The 25660-nt window shown below is 37.1% G+C and overlaps 1 protein-coding gene across 11 annotated transcripts in view; it reads right to left on the bottom strand.

Moving 5' to 3' along the window:
- The window catches only part of CFAP20DC (CFAP20 domain containing), a 255001-nt gene that overhangs the window by 174938 nt on the left and 54403 nt on the right, over window positions 1-25660 (bottom strand). For all 11 annotated transcript variants that reach the window (XM_032411643.1, XM_032411646.1, XM_032411639.1 and 8 more), the window contains one exon: window positions 199-313. In XM_032411643.1, the coding sequence (XP_032267534.1) occupies window positions 199-313 (115 nt within the window). The remainder of the gene's footprint in view (window positions 1-198; window positions 314-25660) is intronic.

Genomic DNA, 25660 nt, shown 5'->3' on the forward strand with positions numbered 1-25660 from the left:
TCTAGATGTTCAAATAATTATATTCTCCCACCTAGTAGATTTTAAGCTCTTTCATGGAAGAGAAAGGAAGAGTATGAATTTTATTCATTTTTATATGACCATGGTACTTAATAAAGTGCTTTATACACAGAGTAGGCCCATAATTAATATTTGCTGAATTGAATTTAATATTTTAAGCAACATTCATGTGACACTTACAATTTTGCGCTTGATCATGAAGAGTGGGATTTTTGCATGAAGAGGAGTTGAGGACAGTTCCTTATGGACCGTTGATAAATATAATCTTCTTTTAATGTTCCCTAAATCAGTAATTCTGAAAAAAGAAAGAAGAGAGAAAGATTCCCATCAATATAATATCTACTACTTTGGATAATCATCAAAATGATATAATTTATCACACAGGCCCTTTGCAATAGGGAGATCAAACACAGAATTTAAGAATTGCCTTTTTCCTCTCAAGAAGTAATAAAATTTCTTCCTTAAATTCAAAGTGCTCACAAGCCTGAATGTATAAATTCACTTAATATGCTAATTTATTTCAGTACTCTACACTAGATTTCTACAGTCTTCTAGCCTACAAAAAAAATTCAATTTGTATGAACTGAGAAACTGCTAGCCTTTAATAACCATGCTTGTTCCGGCCCCTTAAGCTTGTGTTATCTTGGGACATACTGTCACCTACTAAATAGGAAAACATTATGGGTTTCTTTCCCTAAAAATGCACCTGTCATTTTATATAGGCTCTTAGTCTGCTTAGAGACAGACACAAAACACTGACTGTCGGTTTCACTTCCTAAGCACATATCTTCAAACCAGAATTATAATACACAAGTTTATTGCTCACTATTCAGGTCAAGTCACAGTGATACCAAGGACACTGAATCTGAACATCTTTAATAGATTTAGACCACAGCCATGATCACAAAGATTAGGTTTGATTCAAATTGATAGAGGCTCATTTTTATGTTCTGCTTCCTTTAGGTCTCACAGGTAACACAGCAGGCTTAAAATCTCCAAACGTGTCTCAGGCTGCTATATGGTAGAGTTGATGCTCATTAAAGACTGTCTTTTTATCAGAGAATAGTGATGTTTCCGCCATTTTTAGCACTTTATCTAGATGTACAAACTGCTAATTTTCTACAGTTGGTAATCCTCCAAGGTGACAACATTTCATTCAAATGAACTGTTACCAATATTTATAGAGTAATTAATTATTTTAAAAGTCAACATACCTTTTTCTATACCTCTCTTATCTCCCCTTCCTACTTTTCTATTCTCATTATTTCTTCCTTCTAAAATACATATTCTGTAGAAAAACTATTATTGAACAATGTTAAAATTAAGTAGAGTAAAAATTAGATGAGATGATTTCAGAGTGTGTCCCAGGCCTAAAAATTCTACTCTACCTGCACTAAAAAATACCATAACTTCATGTATGTATGTATGTATTTAAAAGATATTTATTTATTTATTTGACAGAGAGAGACACAGTGAGAGAGGGAACACAAGCAGGGGGAGCAGGAGAGGGAGAAGCAGGCTTCCTGGCGAGCAGGGAGCCCGATGTGGGGCTCGATCCCAGGACCCCGGGATCATGACCTGAGCCGAAGGCAGACGCTTAATGACTGAGCCACCCAGGCACCCCACCATAACTTCATTTAAAAAGCAATAAATCCTTTCGATCCAGAGTCAGAGGTAAGGGTAAGATGCAAAAGGGTTAAGTCCACCATAGTTTTATATTTAGATGTATAAGAAAATGTAGTATAATTTTTGCCCTAAGGCAGTGTCTGCAAAGTGGGATGAGCACAAGTGGAGGTGGGGTGGTACACAATCATCCGCTTTAGTACAGAGGAAAATGTTAGAACTATCTTTCCTCCTGTCCTTTTAAAATGTTATTTTTTGTGCATGTTTCATTATATAGCAGTACAGCAACATATTAGTTTTTGAAATAAATGAATGTACCTATGTGGTTAGTGTGCTCAAACATTTTACCAATAGGGTACAGGATCAAAGAAAGCACTGTCATATTATTAGGTCTCTTGTGTAAGACACTCTGATTAGGGAATAGAAGGAAAGACTATGTAGGGATTTTGGAAAGGGATGAAAAACTTCCCTTGCATTATACAAAAAGTTTGGTTGCATCAACCAAAAACTCATTTGAGACACTTTTATTAAAGGTTTGTTTTGCTTACAGAGATAAGACTGTCATTTTTATTCGAATTGGTAACTCCAAACAGAGGAATGTTTGAGTAGACTACCACTTTATCAACGTATAAAACGACAGGAACATTCATTCATTCATTCATTCACATATTCAACAAATACTCACTGAGCCAGGAAATATCCTGGGACTACATTGGGGAACATGATGGTGAAAAAAACAAGGTAAAAATGGAGAAAGAGACAAAATAAATACAAATTATCTTAAATCAATGAAGATGACAAAGAAAAGACTGAACTAGAAAATATCAAGAAATGACCTACTTTGGACAGTAAAGTCAGCAGGGTTAGGTAGGACCTGGGAGGTAAAAAAGGGACATGAAGTAGAAAGGGTAAGCAAGAGCCAAATCATGCAGGGTTTTTAGCCAAGGTTTATAAATTTATTGTTCACAAAAGGAAGCTATTAGAGAGTCAACATTCTACCTTGCATATGAATGGATATCTTTTAAAAACAAATAGTTACAGTCTCTTTTATTTCTTTTTTTTTAAGATTTTATTTATTTGACAGAGAGAGACACAGTGAGAGAGGGAACACAAGCAGGAGGAGTGGGAGAGGGAGAAGCAGGCTTCCCGCCGAGCAGGGAGCCCAATGCGGAGCTTGATCCCAGGGCCCCGGGATCATGACCTGAGCCAAAGGCAGATGCTTAATGACTGAGCCATCCAGGCGCCCCTCTTTTATTTCTTTACTGGGGTAAAATATGTATAACTGAAATGTGGATTTTAGAGTACAATCTCATTTGCTTTGATAAATGTATACACTGATGTAATCACCACTCCAAACAAAATATAGAACATTTCCATCACCCTAGAAAGTTCTTTTCTGGCCCCTTCTAGTCAGTCCTCAACTCCTGATATCTATTATCATGGGTAAGTTTTGTCTGTTCCTGAAATTCTTATAAATGAAATGGTGTAGCATATACTCTTGTGACTGGCTTCTTTCACTTAACACGACATTCTTGAGAGTCATCCATGTTGTGGCACGCACCAATAGTTCCTTTCTTTAACTGAGTCTTGCATGGCTATACAATTTATCTATCCACTCTGTTGTTGATGGGCATTTGTTTCCAGTATTGGTTTCTCATAAATAAAACCTGTCTGAATATGCTCATAGAGTCTTCTTGTGGACAAGTATTTTCATTCTCTTGATAACTAGGAATGGGATTATATAGGTATAACTTTATAGAAATAATTCTCCAAAATGGTTGCAATGGTTCCATATTCTCACCAACTTTTGGTACTATCAGGCTTTAAGTTTTTTTTTTGTTTTGTTTTGTTTTTTGTTTTGGAGAAAGAGAGAGAGAGAAAGAGAGAGGAGCAAGCGTGGAGGGGGAGGGGCAGAGGGAGAGGAAGAGAGAGAATCCCAAGCAGAATCTGCGCTGAGTATGGAGCCCTATGCAGGGCTTGATCTCATGACCCTGAGACCATGACCTGAGCTGAAACTGAGTTTGATGCTTAACTGACTGAGCCACCCAGGCTCCCCGGTACTATTAGACTTTAATGTTAGCCAATTCTAGTTGGTATGAATGGATATCATTGCGATTTTATTTGCATTTGTCTTATGAATAATGACATTGACCCCTTTTACATGTGTTTACTGGCATGTCTTGTGAAATGGCTGTTAAGTCATTTGTTCGATTTCTTTGGGTTGTTTTCTGATAATTCTGAGAGTTCTTTATATATTTTGGATATATATCCTTTGTCAGACATATGCATTGTGATTATTTTCTTCCCTATTATCAGAATGATATCTTTTGTTAACCTTTTATTTGGAAATAATTTCTCACAGGAAAGTATCAAGAATAGTGCACAGAAACTCATATACACCTTGTCTAAATTAGCTTAATGATACCTTTCAATTAACAGAAGTTTTTAATTTCATGAAGTCCAGTTTATCAACATTTATATTAGTACTTTCTATGTCCTAAAAAATCCCTGCCTAGCCCAAAGCTGCAAAGAAGGTACTTTCCAACATTTTCTTCTAGATCTCCATAGTTTTAGTCCATCCAATATTAATTTCAGTGAATTGTGTGAGGTAGTGGGTATGGTTCTTTCTGTATGTTTATTCAGTTGTCCCAGCATACTTGTTAAAGATTCTCCTTTCCAAACTGAAATGCCATGATACTTTGTTGAAAATCAATTGAATATATATGTATGAGTGTGTGGATCTATTTCTGGGCTTTCCATTGATCCATTTGTTTCATTTATCCATTCTTCCACCAATGGCAACTGCCTCAGTCATTGTGGATTTGTAGTAGGTCTTGAAACTAGACAAACTCTTCAACTTGATTTTGTTCAGGTTTGTCTGCTCCTTATTTTCCATAGATTTTAGGATCCACTTATCATTTTCTATAAAAATGTTGTTGGGAGTTTTTGGATTGTGTTGAATCTACAGATCAATTTGGGGAGCACAATACTGAGTCACCCTATCCACTTACATGATATATCTTCTGCATTTATTTAGGCCTTGTTTAATTTCTTTCACAATGTTTTGTAGTTTTCATTTTAGAAATCTTGCACATCTTTTGTTAAATTTATTCCTAAGTATTTTGTTTTTTGACATGATTGAAAACGAATTTTAAAAATTCACCAGCCAAATGCTACTAGTATATAGAAATTCCACTGATTTTTGTATATAATTCTTTCTGTGACCTTGTTTAATTCACACATTAGTTTTAGTAGTTGTTTTGTAGATTCATGAGGATTTTATATATAATCATGTGTTCAGTGAATAAAGACTTTTACTTCTGCTTTTTGCAATCTTTATACCTTTTATTTCTTTTTCTTGCATTACTGCACTGGCTAGCACCTCCAGCATATAGTAAATCGAGTGATAAGCACACAAAACCCTGCCTTGTTCCTGATCACAGGAGAAAAATATTCACTATGTTTCTATTAAATGTGATGTTAGATATAGGTTTCCTTTATCAGATTTAATATGTTCTCTTCTATTTCTAGCTTTTTAAAAGTCTTTTTTTCTTTTTCTTTTTTTTTTTTAAGTTATGAAAGGGTGTGGAATTTTGTCAATGCCTTTTTTCTGCATCAATTCAGATTCTATTGTTCTTCTCCTTTATTCTGTCCATATTTTGAATTATACTGATTTTCAAATGTGAAATCAACCTTGTACTCTTGGTATAAATTTCAATTATGCTTGCATTTTGTTGAAGATTTTTACATCCATGTTCATGAGGGACATTGGTTTGTAATTTTCTCATAATATCTATGTCAGGTTTTGATAACAGAGTTAAGCTAATCCCACAAAGTGATTTGGGAAGTGTTTCCTCCCTATTGTCTGAAAATTTGTTTAAAATGGTGCTAGTTTAAATGTTAATAGAATTAATCTAAGTCTGAAGTTTTCTTTGTGGGAAGATTTTGGTTATACATTCAATTTAATAGGTTAGTAGGTATTCAGATTTCTAATTTTTGTTGTTTTAGTTTTGATAAACAATTGTGACTTTACTGCCATAAAGTTGTTCATATTATTCCCTTTATTATCATTTTAACATCAGTAGGATCTGTAGTCCTATTCCTTCTCTCATTCCTGACATTGGTAACTTGTGATTTTTCTCTTTATATTAATCAGTCTGCTTTGGTTTATTAAGTTTTATCTTTTTAAAGAAACAACTCTTGGCTTTGTAAAATTTCTCTATTCTTTGTTTCAATTTTATTGATTATTGGTTCTATTTTTATTTCTTTCCTTTTAGTTACTTTGGGTTTAATTTGTTCTTCGCCCCCCGCCCCCCAGCTTCTTAGGATGGAAAGTTAGATACTTAATTTTAAACTTTTCTTTTTTCTCATACAAATATTTAAAACTTATAAGCTTTCCTCTAAGCATTATGTTAGCTGCCTCCCACAAATTCTGGTATGTTGTATTATAATTTTCATTCAGTTTGAAATATTTTCTAATTCCCCATTATGATTTCTTCTTTGAATCTTGGACTACTTAGATGTGTGCTATTTAATTTCCAAACAGTACAGTCTTTTCTATATATTGCATTGCTATTGATTTTTAATTTCATTCCATTGTGGTCAGAGAATATACTTTATAAAGTTTCCTTTCTAAAAAAATGTAACAAGACATTGTATGATTCAGCATATGACTGGTGAATGGTCTACATGCACTTGCATTTTATTATTTTAAAACTTAAAAAAATTAAAAACTACTTTCCCCAAGTCTACTCCATACTGACCTATCATCTATTTATCTTTAGGGCATTCTTTCATTTTTTCTGGGCAGTTCTGGCACCTAGATCAGAATTTTCTCCTGCTACCATTCTGGGTAACTTTATCTACCCAGAGAGCAAAATTAAATTAAAACTAAACGTATTCCACTATGATAACCAACATATCTATTCCAACTTCAAGGTCTCCTATTCAAATTTTCTTCCTGATATCATTAATTCATTCAACTAGCATTCAGTCAATGCTTTAGTGGCACAACACAAGGTACTAGAGTTATGGAAGTAGCTGATATGTAGAAATCATACTTCAGTGTGGGAGGAAAAAATAACCAGTCTTCAGTAGCTGTTTTTTAGCACACTTCATAGACATTATCTTATTAAGTTTCACAAAAATCCTTCATTGAAGGCAGTGTATTCATTCTCTATTTTGTAGATGGGGAAACTAGACTCCAGAAACTAAGGAAGCTACTAGTCTATGGAAATACAGCTAGTAAGTAGCAGAGTGTTAAAACTTGTCTCTTTAAAATCCACTGCCATTTCAGTGATATGACTGTATGGTCACTACCATAACAGGCTGAAGTTCTTTAATTCGTTTATGCCAAATGGCCACTATTTGCCACATGCTGTGTTAGCAGTGACAAGAGTGCCTTGGTGTTCATCCTCACAGAACCACAGCTAAACACTTTCAATACAATACTTGTTCATCTGATGAAAATCATGTACCCTTTCTCTTCTCCCCTTCTCACTCTTTTAAAACCATTTCCCACTCAATTCTGGATTCCAGTCTGGATCCAATTACCCAATAGGTCACAAACATATGTCTTACAACCATGACCCATATAAAGCCTCCTGAAAGGATGATCCAAAGCTAGCAAGATGAGTGTACTCTGCTAGAATGTGGCAATTTATCTAAAGAAAAAAGATCTATCAAGCATCAGAAGGTTTTTTTTTTTTGTCATATAATCAGAACAAGTGACTTACGCTTCAGTACTAGATGTATGCATTCCCCAAAGGAAAGGTAGTAATATTATTATTAAATATTAATTACTTATTGAACATTTTCTATATGCCAACACTGTATTAAGTATTCTATATGCATTACCTCACTTAATGCTCCCATAAACCTTACAAGATGCCTACTATTATTATCTCTACTTAACAGATGAGGAAACTGAAGCTTTAGTTCCCAAAGTTACACATCTAGCAGAATCCAGATTTAAACTCAGATCTAAATGATCCTAGTACCTACATTCTTAACCACATGCTGACTTTCTTTTGGGTAGATAGTGACTAAACACATCCATAGTAGAATAATTTTTGCTCCTATTTAACAAAATATTTAATATCTGGTAGCTAAGACTCCTATCTTTCACTGTGTTTGGATGGACAGAGCCCATGTTTGTCTTCATGTGTTTCCATTGGCAAAATCTTCCTTTAAAATTTTGTAAAAAACAAACAAACAAAAAAAACCTCTCTGATCCAGGAACTATTATCTTACAATTACAAGCTCATAGGCTAATCTTGCTTTCTTTATTTCTATGTTCTTGAAGGTCACTTTACTGTGCCACCATAGGCCTCATATAGTTACAATCCTCTCAGTTATTAAAGATCACTTCACTTTCCCACCATAGGCCTCATAATCCTCTCAGTTATTAGTGAGGACCTCCGTGAATCACTGATTGTTCCCTGTTTTGAACATTTGGGCTTCACTATTCCAATTAGCTGTCAGATCCTGTCACAGTCACCCTCCCTTCTAGTAGTTTCATGTCTGTTTCTTCTTTGGTTTTCTATAGCCACAATGCTTAGTCATCTGTTGCTTTGAATACACTAGTCTCTCTGCGTCCACACTTGGACTCTGCCTCCACACATGGACTCTCAGTCCATTCTTCATGTGGACGAGCCATGGGGACTGAATATCTTCCCTTGGCTCCAATTTCTTTGGCATTCTATAGCCTAAGGAATAAAGCCCAAGGTTCCTTATCTGGTTATTCAAGGACCTCCAAAATCTGACTCTTGGTCACTACTCCATTATCACTTTTCACCACATTCCTCAATGTACCCTCTGCTTTTGTCAGACTTCATATAATAAGGAGTGCAAGACTGAAACCAGGGGGTTGCAGAGACACCAGGTGAGAACATCAGCAAGGAGTGAAATTGCAGAATAAGGCCAGGTTAACATGAGATATCAAGAAGAGCTCGATGGGGCAGATATCAAGGCTATACTTAAAAGGATGAAAAATGGAAGAGCAACATCTAAATCCCTACCATATGCCAGAATCTCCACTCAATTTCACCAATGTTATCTCATTTATTCCTCCCAACAATTTTTTTGAAATAGAAATTAATAATCACATCTTACCAATGTAGTGAGAGGCTCAGAGACATTAAGCCATTTGTTCATGGTCTCAGAGCTAGTATGTGGCAGAGCCAGTAATCTATCTAAAAAGATAAAGCAAGAGGAATAAAGGTACATTATTTACAAGTCTATCTGACAATTCCAAAGGATGGCAGTGTATGGCTTAGTGTTTTTGAAGGGTTTTATGCTTACTAGGAAGAAAGAAGTGAGTAACTGGCCTATAATCCATTCAACCCCTTTACTAAAGGGCATTCATTCCAGGAGAAAGGTAACCAGCCAAAGCTCCTTGTAAACATGACTGACCTCTGACAAATACATCAGTGGTGTTTATTAGAGGGAAAGTCCTTAATAAATGGGTTTTTTGTTTTGTTTTTGCAGGATGCACCCAATCTCTCTAAGATTGCTTATGGTTAACAAACTTGGAATCCATGCACTTATGGGGCATGGTTCCTTGGAAAATGTCACATAAGCTAAAAGTGTAAGAGCTTCCTTTGCGTGAGCAATATTCTCAGGTGTTGTTCTCTCAAATATTGCTTAGAGAAGTCTCTGTTAAATCTGGGCCAAAGTGCATTTAGAAAGAACTGGAGAGCTGCAATGGTTGTTCCAGATCTCTTTCTGCTTCATGTGTACATTAGTACTGGCTAAGATCTCTGATTCTTGTGAGTCTGTTTGACAATCAAAGCCTTTGCACAATCTCATACGCCTGGTTGTGCTGTGCAGCTTCTTTAGGAAGCACATCTTCAAAAGCAGAGGCTGAGAAAAGGACACAGGTACAAGTGTTTTATTGGACAAGAGATTCCATGATGCAGGAATGAAGAAGAGGGAGAGTAAGACAACAAAAGAGGAAAAGCCAAGATAAGAATGCACTGTCAACAACACTGCTGTAGACTACAGGGGCTCCATTCCACCAGAACATCCATGGAGACATGTACAGAATGCCTCCAGAATTGTCCACTTGAGGAGTAGGAGGTGGGAGCCTCTATCCACTAACTTCTAACCCCCAATGGTTAAGGGTTCCCTCAGGGGGCCTTACCACGCTAGTATTTCCAAGCTATGCCTGTCTGTGGGTAGAGTAGTAGGCTCCCACAGCATCAAAGAAGGTCCTGGATGGCACTTGATATGGGATGCTATCCAAGCAATCTTGCTCCAAACCACCCATTGCAGTCGCAGCTTATATCAGAGGTGGACCCAGAGGATGTGACATGGAACACTGGAGTGGGCTGCCACAATGACAATACCAGCATGTTTGCTACTTAAACATACTCCATCCTTTCATATTTCCATGCCTTTGCTTATGCATTTCCCTTGGAAAGTCCCTTCTCTCATTCTGCCAACTGAAATTATATTCGGCCATCACAGTTTGGGTTGAAATGCCACCTCTTCCTGGAAAACACCTCAGATCTCCAAATTAAATATAATTACATCTTTTTTTTTTTACTTACCACAGCATGTTTTTCAACCTCTATTACTGAATTTCTTTCATTCCCCTTTGGTGTTCTAGGTCAGTAACTATAGCCCACTTTATGGGCCATAATCTGATGCAAATATGCAAATCTTTTCCTTTGTTTTCATGGGTGAGTAACATGTGGTCCTATATATTTCAGCTTTACCACTTGCTAGTAACATTCTAATTGAGTTTAAAAACATTACTAGAATTTGGTATTCCAAAGCCCATTTTAGAGTTTCAAGAAGTCTCTCATTCTAAATTCCACAAAGAAATCTAACTGCCCTGAAATGTTTGGTAATTTGTAGAAGTTCCCAGTATGTACATGCACAAACACAAGAGATGGATTTCTGCAGTTTGGGGGAAGGATAATTTATTACAAATTCATCATCAGTGTTGTCTTGAGTTGACTGTAGTTTTTGAGTACTACTACTTTTTTTTTAGTGATTGTTACTATTTTAAAGATTTTTATTTATTTTAGAGAAAGAGAGAGAGCATGAGCAGAGGCAGAGGAAGAGAGAGAATCTCAAGCAGACTCCACACTGAGTGCAGAGCCTGACACAGGGCTCAATCTCATGACCGCAAGATCATGTCCTGAGCCGAAATCAAGAGTTGGATGCTTAACTGACTGAGCCACCCAGGTGCCCCAAATTGTATTTTAGACTAATCATTATCAACAAGTGTGAAAATAAGCTGTAATGGTTAAGAGCAATAATTTTAAAGCCATATTTTCTGTGTTCAAATTCTGGCTTCACCATTTCTTAGTTATGTGACACTGGGCATCTTAACCTTTTGTACCTCAGTTTCTTTATTAATAAAATGTAGAAAATAATAGTATTCATAGGATTGTTGTGAGGACTGCATACATAAGTGAATATAAGAAAAATGCTTAGAACAATGCCAGGCATACAGAAAACTACCTAAGTACTAACCATCATCTTGGGTGGCTGTGTATTTTTAGCCTTTAATTTTCTACTAACTAAAATATTTATTAAGAAAGGTAGCGCCCCACACCCCGGGCCTGTAAGGCCTGAAAAGAACCACACAATGGGTACATGGCCTGACTTTGCCCTTGTGGAGGTCAGGTTTTGGTCTACACAAGATAGTTCTCAGTTAAATCTAACCATCATGGCTCTGATCTCCGGAAGAATTTCTAAATGCTCATGTGCCCAGTTTAGGACAGAGGTATTAAGACTAAGCCACTCATATGGTGATGAGAACTTATTCTACTGTCTTTGCAAAAATAAATATGCAAACCTTCCCTATCTCATAATCAAGAATAGTTGGTTTTGGAGGGAAAACAAAATCATGTGTTAAGCTTAAATGGTTCTGAAAGCAAGCTGAATTGCTACTTAAAAAAAATTAAAATTAGTCATTCATGAGAGATAGAGAATATAAATGCCTATGTGTGCCTACTTAAAAGCTTCATTATGCTCATGTGCTCATGTGCTTTTTTGGGGACAATTTAGTTGCTGTAAGGAAGGCGGCTTGTAAAACAGCTCTTCAGTTGTAATACAGACTTGATTTTCACCATCTAAAACCTCCTGTGACCTAACAAAGCAGAAAAAGACAAACAACACTGGCATTGCTTCTCTTAAACTTAGATACTTTTTTGTTAAAAAAACCATATATAAGTTAATACATTTTTATATCTGTAAGTGAGCATTCATAGCTAAGGGTCAGCAATGTGATAGAAAAAGTAATGAGATCATGTTGAGAAAAAAATGGGGTAGTCAACAGGAAAATCAACCTCATTTATTATAATATTCTAGTGATCAGCAGGTGTGTAACTCTCTCAGCTATGGTCATTAACGACATTCATTCCAAACTTAACATCTACATTTGCAAACCATTTGAAAGTAAAATTACTTTCCAATTCAATTTCCAATTTGCTTTTATATCTTCATCTTTGATTGACAATTTTTTTTTTAACAATAGCAACCTCAGCGAGTAGTTGAGTAAATGGTAGCAACCATCCAATAGCGTAGATAAACTTGTCTATTTAGATTACCTATTCACTTTTCTTCCGTACGTACAATCATTTACAACCACGGAATGTTCACTTCAGGTTAGAATGAACTTGCAAAACTGATGTCAGGCTTCTGATGATTAGATTCATTTATTAGAATTATTTGTTCTTAAAGCCAAAATGATATTCATTTTTCTTATCATGACCTAAAAATGACCAAATTTGAATGCACACCTTCAGTGATGCTACCAAATAACTCCAAGTATAAATTACAAGAAAAGAGTAAGTTTGCAAAATAGTATATTTAAATGTGTGCAGTGATGTTTGCGTATATGGCTGTGCACTGAAATTTAAAGTCATACAGAAGATGGCGCCATGCAGAAGGCTTCTCTTATGCATTCACTCCTATGCTTCATAATCACCACAGGGAATTTTATTCCATCAATTTTTCCTGGGTCCCTTCTGCTGAAGTTTAAATTCATTGAGGATTCTTTTGTCCTTTATAGAAAAATTCAGAATGCTGAACTTAAGATGCTTTCATATACTTATTAAAACACAAGGTAGACCTCTTTTTATAATTAGCATTCTTTACAATGCACATTTCACATGTATTGCTTTACATCAATAACTGGTGCTCTTTGAATCTTTCTCTGAATGTCATTTGATCCCCCTTTTAAAAACAGCTGTATTGAGGTACAATTTATGTGCCATAAAATTCACCAAGTTTAGTGTACATTTTTAGTATTTTAAAGAGTTATGCAACCATCACCAGAATTTGGTTGTCAAACATTCCCATCATCCAAATAGATCCCACATACCTGTCTGCAGTCAATCCCCACTCTCATCCCCATCCCCAGGCTACCATGAATCTGGTTTGGGTCTGGAAACATTTGCCTTCTCCGGATATTTCATATAAATGGAATATAAAATATAAAATTTCTGCATGTGACGTTTTTTATTGAGCACAATGTTTTTGACATTCATCCATATTGTAGCCTGTATCATTACTTTTTAATTGCAGAACAGTATTGTAATATATGGATATACCACATTTTGCTTATCCATTCACCAATGGAGTTGATGGAATTGTAGTTTGTCTCCAGGTTTGGCCAATCTAAATAATGGTACTAAGAACATTCATGTTGAGCTCTGTGTGTGATCATATTTTCATGTTTCTTAGGCATATACCCAGGAAGACAGCCATTGTGGTGGGTATGAGGTAGTATCTTATTTTGGTTTTATTTTTTTAAAAATTTTTTCTTAAGTTGTTAAATTCCAGTTAGTTTATGGATAATGTAATATTAGTTTCAGGTGTACAATACAGTGATTCAACAGTTCCACAGAACACTTGGTGCTCATCAGAACAAGTGCACTCCTTAATCCTTATCACCTATTAACCCATCCCCCAATGCACCTTCCCCCTGGTAACCATCAGTTCTCTACAGTTAAGAAAAAGTTAAAATACCCTAAGATCCAGCAATTGCACCACCAGGTATTTACCCAAAGAATACAAAAATACTAACTCAAAGGGATACATGCACCCTGATGTTTATAGCAGCATTATCTATAATATCCAAATTATGGAAACAGTCTTTATGGTTTAGTTTACACTTCCTTAATGAGAATATTATGTGCTTTTTAGCCATTTATCTATCTGCTTTTATGAAATGCCTATTCAAATCTTTTACCAAGTTTTAAATTGGGTGAGATGTTTCTTTTATTAACAAACAGTGAGTTCTTTTAATATTCTGGATACAAGATCTTTACCATATATACAATTTGCAAATACTTTCACCAGTCTGAGGCTTGTCTTCATTTACTTAATGGTGCCTTTTGAATGCAAAACTCTTAAATTTTTATGAAGTCCAATTTACTATTTTTTCTTTTATTATTTGTGTTCTGGTGTCATATCTACAAATGCTTTGCCTAACCCAGGGTCATGAAGATTTCCTACTGTTTTCTTCCAGAAGTTTTATGCTTTTAACTCTTACATTTAGGTCTACAATCCATTTTGAGCTGATTTTTGTATATGGTGTGAGGTAAGGTTCTAAATTAATTTTTTTGCACATGGATATCCAAATGTCCCAGCATCATTTGCTGAAAAGACTATTCTTTTACCCAACTGAAGTGCCTTAGCAATTTTGTAAACAAATCAACTGACCATAAATGTAAGGTTTTATTTCTGTATTCTGCTTCACTGATCTGTCTTCTTCATGCCAGTACCATACTGCCTTGATCACTAGCCTTATAGTAAATTTTGAAATCAGTAAGTTTAAGTCCTCCACCTTTGTTCTTTCACAAAACTGTTCTACTATTCACCTTTGAATTTCCATATACATTTTAGGATCAGTTCATCAATTTCTACAAAAAAGCCCACAAAAAAAAACCAAACAAGCCCAAAATAAAAAAACAATCACCTGCTGGTGAAGCTTAGATAAATTTGGGGAGAACTCTCAACATAACAATATTTAATCTCCCAATAGAATGGCTCTTTATTTATTTATACCTTTAATTTCTGTCAGCAGTATTTTAAAATTTTCAGAATACAAATCTTACACTAATTCCTAAGCATTTTATTCTTTTTGATGATACTGTGAGTGGAACTGTTTCCTTAATTCCATTTTCAGATTGCTCTATCTAGTAAATAGAGATGCAACTGATTTTTGTATATTGATTTTAATATTCTTCAAACTTGTGGAACTCAATTTCTTTTCTACAGACATTTATGCTGTTTGCAAATAAGCAGTTTTGCTTTTTCCTTTTCAATATGGATGCCTTATACTATTTATTTCTTTTTCTTGCCTTATTGCATTGACTAGAATCTCCAATACAGTGATGAACAGAAATGGTGAGAGAAGACAGCTTTGCCTTGTTTCTGATCCCTAGGGGGAAAGCATTCAGTCTATCACCATTAAGTATGATAAGCTATATGTTTTCATAGATGTCCTTTATCAGACTGAAGAAATTCCCTTCTTCTCTTAGTTTGCGGTGAGTTTTTTTTTTTTTTCATTAACTCAAAATGGATCAAAGACTTAGATATAAAAGCTAAACCCATAGATCTCTTAGAAGAAAACATAGGTGAAAATCTTCATGCCCTTCAATCAACTAATGGTTTCTTAGATATGATGTTTAAAGCACAAGCAACAAAGGAAAAAATAGATAAACTACATTTTTAAAAATTAGAAACTTTTGTCCTTTAAAGGACACTATCAAGAAAGTAAGAAGAGTGATGGAATGGGGGAAAATTTTTACAAATCATATATCTAGTAAGAGTCTAGTGTCCAAAATGTATAAAGAATTCGTACAATTCAACAATAAAAAGAAATAATTCCATTTAAAAATTAGCAAAGAATTTGAATAGATATTTCTCCAAAGAAGATATATAAATGGCCAGTAAGTAGATGAAAATATGCTCAACATTATTAGCCAACAGGGAAATGAAAACTAAAACCATGAGATACCATTTCATACCCATAGGATGGGTATAATAAAAAAGACAAACAATAAGTGTTTCTGAGGATGTAGGGAAATTGGAGCCCATATACATTGCTGGTGGGGGTATAAAGTGGTACAGCCACTTTGAAAACAGTTTGGCAGTTCCTTAAAAGTTAAATGTAGAGTTCCATATGACCCAGCAATTTCACTCCTATGTATATAACCACGAGGATTGAAAACATATGTCCACGCAAAAATTTGTAGATGAAGGGTCACAGCAGCATTATTAATAATAGCCAAAAAGTAGAAACAACTCAAATGTCCATCAACTGATAAGTGAATAAACAAAATACAGTAGATCCATACAATGGATTATTATTCAGGCATAAAAAGGACTAAAGGCATGCTACAACATAGACAAATGTTGGAAACATTATGTTAAGTGAAAGAAGCTAAACGGAAAAGACTATTCCATTTATGTGAAATGTTCAAAATAAGCAAATCCCTAGAGATGGAAAGAAAGGGCTAGGGGTAGCAGGGAGTAACTGCTAATGAATACAGGTACTTTGGGAGTGATGAAGCATTCTAAAATTACACAGTGTTGATGGTTGCACAACTCTGTGAAATACACTAAAAACCACTGAATAATACACCCTAAAGGGAGAATTTTATGGTATGTGAATTATATCTCCACAAAAAAAAACTGTTAGTACTTCAATCACTAACTGGTGATGGGGCTTTGGGTAAGTGGAAATATAGCAGAAAGGTATAGAAAAGAGTAAGCATCACCTTTCTTGGTGATGCTCTTGTGCTCCTGGAAAATATTCATTCAATGCTCCATAGTCATTGTTGTGAGTTAAACTGTGTCCCCCAGAAGGATATGTTCAAGCCTTAATCCCTGGTACCTGTGAATGCAACCTTATTTGGAAATGGGGTCTTTGCAGATATAATCAAATTAAAATAAAGTCATGCTACGTTAGAGTGAGCTGTAATCCAATGATTGGCATCCTTATAAGAAGAGGGAAATTTGGACTAAGAGAGAGGGTGCCATGTGACAACAAAGGCAGAAATTGGAATGATGCATCTATAAGCCAAGAAATGCCAAAGATTGCTGGCAACTCTCAGAAAAGGTAGCAGAAAAGGGCATAGTACAGATTCTCATTCAGTGCTTTTGGAAGGAACTAACCCTGCTGGTAACTTGATTTGGGACTTTTAACTTCCAGAACTGTGAGACAATACATTTATGTTGTTTTAATCCATCCAGTTTGTGGTGATTTGTTATGGCAGCCCTAGGAAACTACTACACTAATATTTACATCTTTATTACTAAAGACAAAGGGTTCCAGGGAGTAGAGTCAACCTCTTGGAGTCTCAATTCCTTCCTCATTGGGGATAATAACATCTGTCCATTCATTGTACTGAGAAAATGACCATGAAAACACTTCAGAAACTGTGAAGTACTTTATAAATATAGGATATTACTCCTCCAGGTGTATGCATTTAATTGATTTGTCAGCTCTAATTTATTGGGTTTTCTCTTTTCTTCAAGATCATCTGTTTTCAAGCAACATTCACCTTCCTTAGAAAAGCTACGGCCTGGGTACTAGAGTTCTCTAACATAAAAGTGAGAATTCTGTCAAATTATGGAACTCATACCACCCATTCTCCTACCCCCCCCCAAAATATATCTTGCCATAAATTGTCAATGAACTCACTTGTATTTTAGGATATACAACACCAATGCACTGTAGCCTTTTGTTTATACATAAGGTTAGGGTATTGTTCCATAATTGACTATTCTGTTGAACTGAATGGTATCATCATAAATGATCACTTTTTGAAGACCACTATAAAGAAGATATTTGGCACTAAAGTACATTTTTCACAAATTGCAAATCAGTTAGATGCTCAATTATCAATATAAAATACTACACAAACTGATTATTGGGGATTTCTGATTATTTACAGTCTTGAAAAACTTTTTTTTTGTTTTTGTTTTTTGTTGTTGTTATCGTTGTTTAAAAATTTTGCTGTAAGTTACCTTCAGTGGAAATTTGACAGTATCCAACAAGGGGGGAAATTTGTCAAATGTCCTTGAACACCTCCAGATTTTCTCTCCCTCTTCACCTCTGCTTTCCTGAATGTATCACTATAGCCGTAGGAGATTGTGACCCCTTAGGTAACGTATATATTCTCTTATTCACATAAAAATCTCACATGTGTTTAAATGGAGATTTTACAAGTATGTAAAGATACACTTATATGGAAGCTCATTATAACACAGACAGAAAAACAAGCAGGGAAATTTTGGATAAATATGTTATGCTAAACGCATGCAATGATACATATGGCAGCTATTAAAAAGAATGAGACAAATTAATAAGTAGCAACATGGAAAGATTCCCAAGACAGATAAAAGTAGAAAGCTCCGCTCTCACCACACCAAACCAATTTCCAAAAAATATAAATGGTATGATTATTTTTGAGGAAAAAAAAATTATAATATCAAACACACACACACACACACACAGATAATCTCTGAAAGTACTCACAAAAGAATTATTAGATGCAGTTATATTTGGAGAATGATTCCAAAGTTTCCCATTATGGGCATGGACTGCTCTTATTATGTAATATAATTTATAAATGGAAGAGTTTTAGCCCATAAGGACAAGCAATGATTAGCAGTTTACTATGTGAAATAAAAAAAGTAATCTGCACAGACAACAATATATAAAAAAGAAATGTTTAAAAGAATTCTTTACTTCTGGGGATCTCAAAAAAGACATTATGCAACATTTTACAGGTACCACAAGGGAACTGTAGCTAGGGTTGTGCTGCTAGGCCCATACTTGTGTGGGGAATCAATAGACCATCCTTCGAGGTAAGAGCACAACAATTTACTTATAGTGGTTTATCGAGTGCTTAGTTCAATACGAGTGGACATTTTGTCAATAACATTCTAATGGATGCTATGGATGACAGTTCAGCACTATAATATACAAGCTGGGAGGCCATATACTAAAATCTATAGGTCCCTGGAGTCAGAGGATGATCATTTGTAGAGGAACTAAAGAAAACCACCAAGAAATGTCTTATTGTAGGGCCTAATGATTGTTTTGAAGTAAAAAGCAAACAGATTTGGTTATTATGGATTGACACATTGGTGCCATTTTTATACATTCTTCTATCTTAAAAAATTTTAGTAAATGAAAGGTGAAATTAGAAAGCTTTCCTTCATTTGAATTAGGCTGGAATTAGGCTGGAAGCTTATCAATGTAAACACATTTCCCAATTAAGTTAGACAACACATAGAATTCATCACCTGAATCCTGTTGTTTAGAAACGAGCAGCAAATTAACTCATTCAGTTCTATAGTCAATTCACAAGTTTCCAGCACAAGACGAAAGTGGTCACATGAGCTACATTTGTGCCAGTTTTCAAAGCAGAAAGTAAGGCAATGTTCCCAGAAGGCACAAAACTACTGCTCTTTTAAAAAATATATCCAATTAGATATCAAGATTATTTTATGGGGAGAAGATAATACCTAGCATTTTCACATTTGATTTCTGTAGCATTCACTATTTCCATTTTTACTTTCCCTAAAGCTAGATTTATATATTATTTAATATTTGGGGAAGAATTAAAATGTGCATTCAAATAGCTCCTATAGACTTATATCTGGGAGCTTCTGGGTTCTCTTCTCTCTCTCTCTGTTAAACATTCTTTTCCATGGGGACAATTTTCCACTCCCTGCTCTGATTTTAAATGTTATCTCTGTGTTGACAATTCAATCTACATCTCCAGCCCTCACTCATTCCTTGAACTTCAAACTGCTTACTTGAAACTTTTCCTGGATATTCCACAGACATTGCAAATGAAACCCATCAAGAGGCAAACCAAGAAACAGACTCTTAACTATAGAGAACAAACTGGTTGTTAGCAGAGGGGAGGTCACCTAGGTGATGGGGATTAAGGAGTGCACTTGTTGTGATGAGCACCAGGTGATATATGAAATTGTTGAATCACTGTATTGTACACCTGAAATTAATATTACACTGTATGTTAACTAACTGGAATTTAAATAAAAACTAAAAAAAAAGAAAGAAAGAAAGAAAAACCCTAATTCCGCATCCTCACCACTACCCCGCAGGAGCTCAAACCAGAAACCTAAGAGTCATTCTTGACCCATATTTCCTCTCTGCAAGTCTATCAGTTCTATGTTGGATCCACTCATCTCTCTAACTCTTATACTGCCCTCTGGTCCAAGCACCATGTGTCTTGCCTGCATAGCCTTCCAGCTGGTCTCCCTGATTCCATTCTTTTCCTCTATCCCCAGTCAAGACCCTTGAGAGCGGCCAGAGTGAGCATCTTGAATGGGGACCAATTATCCTGTCTTATTTCAGTAACTTCGTGCTGCTCTGAGGACAAAAATCTAAATTCCTAGCTCACAAGCCCTTAAATTATCCTGCCTCACTCACCAGGTCTCATTCTCTATAGTCCGGGATTTCAAAGGAAACAAAATTCAGTCTACATGGGTTAAATGGAAAGACTCATGAAACAACTCTTTACAGAGTTATGGGCAGGGTTGAAGGAATAAACAAGGGATGGTTGGACACTGAAAGATAACAGTGGGCAGCCATTACCATTCCTGGAGCCAGAGAAACTAGATCTTCATAGGAGGGGTCCTGCAGAAGGAAAGGGAAGAAATACCCTGAATTCTCTCTTGCTTCCCTCTGAGCTCTTGCTGGTACTTCCCACTGACTGAGAAGTCTGGAGATGAAGGGCATATCTGGGTGATTCACACGACATGATGTGGAGGAACAGAAGGGATCTACCTCTCAGGACACAGAGCACATGAGAGAAGGCAGTGCATGGATCCGGAGGGGTGGAAATGCCCACCTCATTCACGCCACTGTCCCTCTTTCTTACTCTCCAGCTTCACGCTTGCTATGTTCTTGTAACAGGAATTGGTGCAGGCTTTTTCTTTCTCTGGGTACCCTTTTCCTTTTGCTCTTCACGTGGCTAGTTATTCATCCTCCTTCAAGTCTTAACATTTAAATATCCTTATGCCTTATCTAAGAGCAGGTACCTCCTTGGTTAATCCTTTGCCTGTTTCCTTCAGAGTACTTACCAAAATATGTAAGTATTTTATGTACTTGCTTTTCTCTGCCTTCTCCTCCAGGATATGAGGGAGGTGGCAATGTGTTTAGCAGACGCCTGCCATATAGTAGGTGTTCAGTAAATATTAACTGAATTAATGTTGGCCAAATTATACAGCAAAATCATATGACTGAGTCTAGAGACAGTGGACTTCCAGAAACATCTTAGGAAAACCCACTTAATCCTTATTTTTCTAATAGGCTTGGACTTAGCTTTAAAAAAAAACTTTATGTCAAGTAAAAATCTGCATTAATAGATGCTCTATTCCTTGTTTACTTAAAAGGAGAATGTCTATTATGGCACCAATGGTCTAAAAGAAAATAACTGAATCATTTAAAAGCAAGGTTTATGGTCATTTTTTTTTTTTTTTTTTACTGCTGTTTCTATAGCAAAAGCAAAAAATCACCTGTTTTGGTCTGTGACGCTCTTGGTACTAGAATATTAGTCATTTCAACATCTTTTCTTCTTTTTTCTCTTAATTGAAGAAAGGGAACAAAGGGACAAGGAGTAGCTCTGAATGTAGCAACACTTGGCTGTAGTTAACGTAGTTCAGATGTGATAAGATGGCAACTGCAAAGCAAAGTCTGCAGTGGTGACAACACTTTCACATGATTGTATATTTAAACATCCAAGTGCTTCTCTTACCTCCTCTGAAAGAGGAGCATCAGCTGATCTTAAATTTCAGGGCATTTTAACCTTCATTATGAATGACAAGGGCCTATTTGCTTTTGCAGAACATCTATAAAAAGCAACCTTTGGCTTCACTTATACACCACATTATTTTTCAAGGCAACTGCATTTATAATGGGCAACCTGCACTTAAGATTCATTCAACAAGGTGCACGTCAACGTCTAAACAGTTAACAGATTAAAGTAACTGTGAGTGTTGGCAGGAGAATGAAGCCAGGAAATCCCTAATTCTCGAAGGAGATAACAGTGGAAGTAAAAGTACACTAGGAAACAGAGGAGGATCAAGGGAAAATGGAAGGCTAACAGTGGCTGAGAAAGAAAGTTGCCCACACCCTGGTTGCTGCTAGCAGGCCTGATGGCAGTGCCATCCTTCCTGTAGGAGGAAGAGCAGTGGCGGTGTCAGAGGAGAGCTGTCCCTGTCACAGGGGCCATTACTGTCACCCCCTGGCATCCCAAAAGAGCAACCGGAGTGAGCACAGGCCATGGAGGCAGGCCGAGTTAGCTTTAAATCCTGGTTCTACCGCTTACCATCTGTGAAACTTGAGCAAGTAATAAGTTGTCAGAGCATTAGTTGCTTCATCAGTAAAATGGGGCTAATACCTAAATTGCAGGGTTCTTGTGAAAACAGGAGGTTAGCCTCTTTCATGTCATTTGTTGCTATGCTCACCCCCTGCTGCCCCTCCTTTGTCTGATACTTAAATTGGACCCAAACACCTGAATTAGTCTTTCTCAGCTAGAAACTCCCTTGCACATGTATGAAGACCTGCAATCAGAATTAAAAGAGGCGAACCGTTGAAGCAAATGCTTTTCATAAGCAACAGTAATCACTGAAGACAGAATAACTTCTAAAAGATGACACCAGCCCTCCTGGCAAGCACTGGGGTCAGCCCTGACTGTGGCCAGGAAACTACACCGTGCTCGTAAGTGGCACATTGGCCTTGGGGGTATCCTGTGTGTCACAAACAATGACCATGTGACAAGACTTTGGGGATGGCAAAATTCTGGACATCGTTTATTCCCTGGTAGAAGTTCTACAGCTTCTTGTCAGATATTTGGGGTGATGAAGACAAAAAAGGGAAGCGGGATGTCAGGAGGCAGCAGACTTGAAAACCAGTGGAGACAGTATCACACTAGCTCCCCTTGGCAAGGACGAGCTGCTTCATGCTTCCCCTTTTTGTCTCTCTTCACTTCACCCCGCTGCCACGGCCAGCTGGAAAACTGCACAAGGTGGGGGGAGGTGGGTGCAAGGAGAGGAGAGGGGCCTGTCACTGAAGAGCAGTTTTGACTGCAGACACCCAGCCCGTCCTCTCAGGGACCTCATGGGGAAAGGCATGGGGGGTTCCTTCCTAGAATTAATGGAGCCCAAGAGGAAAGGGTCTGGAAATAGGTGAGAGAGCGTCAGGGTTGGCACGACTCTTTGTTCCGGGGTGGAATTAGGAGAGACCAAAAAAAAAAAAACCAAACAAAAAAAAATGCCCCAAAACAAAGAGGAACACAAGGCAGATCCGTCAGGACCCTTACAGCCACCTTCTGACCCTTCAGGTTCGCAAGGTCCTTATACCACCTTCTGACTTCCCCACTCCCTTGCACTCTAATATTCTCCCATCCCTGACCTTCACGCTCCCATCTTCTTTCCACGCTTCAGAAGGCAAAAGCTTTTCCCTGTTCCCGTTTTGTCGGGTTGCAAATCTCAACTGAAAGCAATCTAATGGCCTCATAGTTGACAGCTCACCAGATGTATGAGTGTTAAGAAAAATCTTATTTTGTAAAATTAAAACAAAGCAATATGGGGGAGATATTTCTGGACTTGGGACTTCTTACCACTTCTAATGCAGGGGTCCCAATGATCACATTTTGAGAAACATGGCTGGCTTCACTGGAAAAGCACTCCTCAGGCTTTCAATTCTTATCAGTCCCTACCTCTTCTTGGCTACCTCTGAAATATCCACTCTAACCCTGGGTTCTAATGCATTCTTGCTATATTTTTTAAGCCTAACCTTAACTGGGATTCTTCATTATCCTGGTGATGGTGGATGAGGCTATGATTTACCAGGTACCTTCCCCCCAGGGCTCAAGCTCTAGAAGTTACTACCCAATAAGGTCCCAAAGGGCTTGCTTCTTTGGAGTGAGAGGCAGGACTGGATGATATGAACGTTTAGACAAAGAGAATTAGAAAACCTGCAATTCAAGTGAAGGAAAGGCAGTGTGGAACTTAAGAGAACAGACTTTTCAGTCAGACTATCTGAACACAAATCATAGGTCTCCCACTTATTAGCTGTAATATTTGGGCAACTTAGGGCTCCCTCTTCTCAATTTCCTCATCTTTAACCTAGGAATAAAAGTAGGCTCTACCATGTAGAATTGTTATGGGGATCAAATGTGATAATGAATGGAAAATGTTTAGCATAGTCTAAATAAGGCATTTCTTTTTTTTTTTAATAGTTTTTTTTTTTTTGAAAGATTTTATTTATTTGACAGAGAGAGACACAGTGAGAGAGGGAACACAAGCAGGGGGAGTGGGAGAGGGAGAAGCAGGCTTCCTGCAGAGCAGGGAGCCCGATGCGGGGCTCGATCCCAGGACCCCGGGATCATGACCCCAGCCAAAGGCAGATGCTTAACGACTGAGCCACCCAGGCGCCCCCTAAATAAGGCATTTTTGTGCTTTATGTGTAAGCTGTTAATTGACTAAGTTTCGTTCATATTCCAGAACTCTGAGGTTATAGCAAAGCATTTATCCAAGTGCTTGAGCATACTCAAAGCTCCTGAGAAATGAGCCACTCCTGTTAATCCACCTTTGCACAAGAAGAGAATAGCTCTCAGTATGACAAGAATGAAATTCGGGTTCTGAACTTCTGTAACAGAATTCAGTTCAGTCTGGTATGTACAGTATATTGATCTCACCTTAAGCACCAGCACTGAGTTTCAGCACTTCAGGCACTGGTCAAAAAAACTCAGCTATGAACTGACTGAATCTAGCACTTGCCAAAGGCTTGCTTGAGATGTCTGATATTCTGAACCATATTATATTTCTCCCCCTAAAGAAATGCCTTCACAAAGTTGAGATTTAATGTTTTGTCCTCGGTTTTTTTTCTTTCTTTTTTTTTTTTTTCTTAAAGATTTCATTTATTTATTTGACAGAGAGAGACACAGTGAGAGAGGGAACATAAGCAGGGGGAGTGGGAGAGGGAGAAGTGGGCTTCCCGCTGAGCAGGGAGCCCGATGCGGGGCTCGATCCCAGGACCCTGGGATCATGACCTGAGCCAAAGGCAGACACTTAACAACTGAGCCACCCAGATGCCCCGTTTCTTTCTTTTCTTATGGAGAATCAATATAAGAAAAATCCATTTGAAGAAAACTTTATGTCTTGCAAAAATCCTATCCCAGATGGCAAATAGGTTTCATTTTAAGTGCCAACGTCAAATGACTGGTAGTGACTGCAGTGTTCCATTAAGAAGGACGGCAAGGTTGCCACAATCGATTAGTACTCTCTGCCGTGGACATCAGCCAGGAAGTGTGGTGCCTTTGCGATGTACTTAGCCACGCTCCCATTGCCAGAGCTGAGGGCGTGGATCATTGTACAGCATGCTGCACCTTATATAAGGACTTGCTCACTGTACACATCCCTCCTGAAATTCAGTGCCACAGGCCTCTCACCACTGAGCCTCTGTACTGTCGATCTGTCTGTCAAGCTGCCCTACTCTCCCAAGCAAGTAGCCCTCAGAACTTGAAGAAAAGATGACCTAAAAGTTACCAAAACTGACTCACAAAGGGTAAGATTTGAAGACAGGATGTTTCTCGAATCAAGGCCAACAGAGCAGAGCAAGGAAATCTAGTGGGGGCTAGATACTGTGAATGAAACTTAAGCTCATTAGTGGTATTAACAAACCATAAGAGACTCTTCACTAAAGAGAACAAACTGAGGGTTGCTGGAGGGGAGTTGGGTGGGGGATGGGTTAAATGGGTGATGGGCCTTAAGGAGGGCACTTGTGATGAGCACTGGGTATCATATGTAAGTGATGAATCACTAAGTTCTACTCCTGAAACTAATATTAACTATATGTTAACTAACTAGAATGTAAATACAAACTTGAAACAAATAAACAAAAATACACAGATGAAAAAAGAGGGTTGGAACAGAAGAAGGAGAGCCAGTGGGAGGAATAAAAAAAAAACATTTGAAGAAAAATGTTCTGACCATGGGCCATTAG

Source organism: Phoca vitulina, unplaced genomic scaffold (genome assembly GCF_004348235.1).
Source record: "Phoca vitulina isolate PV1807 unplaced genomic scaffold, GSC_HSeal_1.0 scaffold13, whole genome shotgun sequence".
Taxonomy (NCBI): Eukaryota; Metazoa; Chordata; class Mammalia; order Carnivora; family Phocidae; genus Phoca; species Phoca vitulina.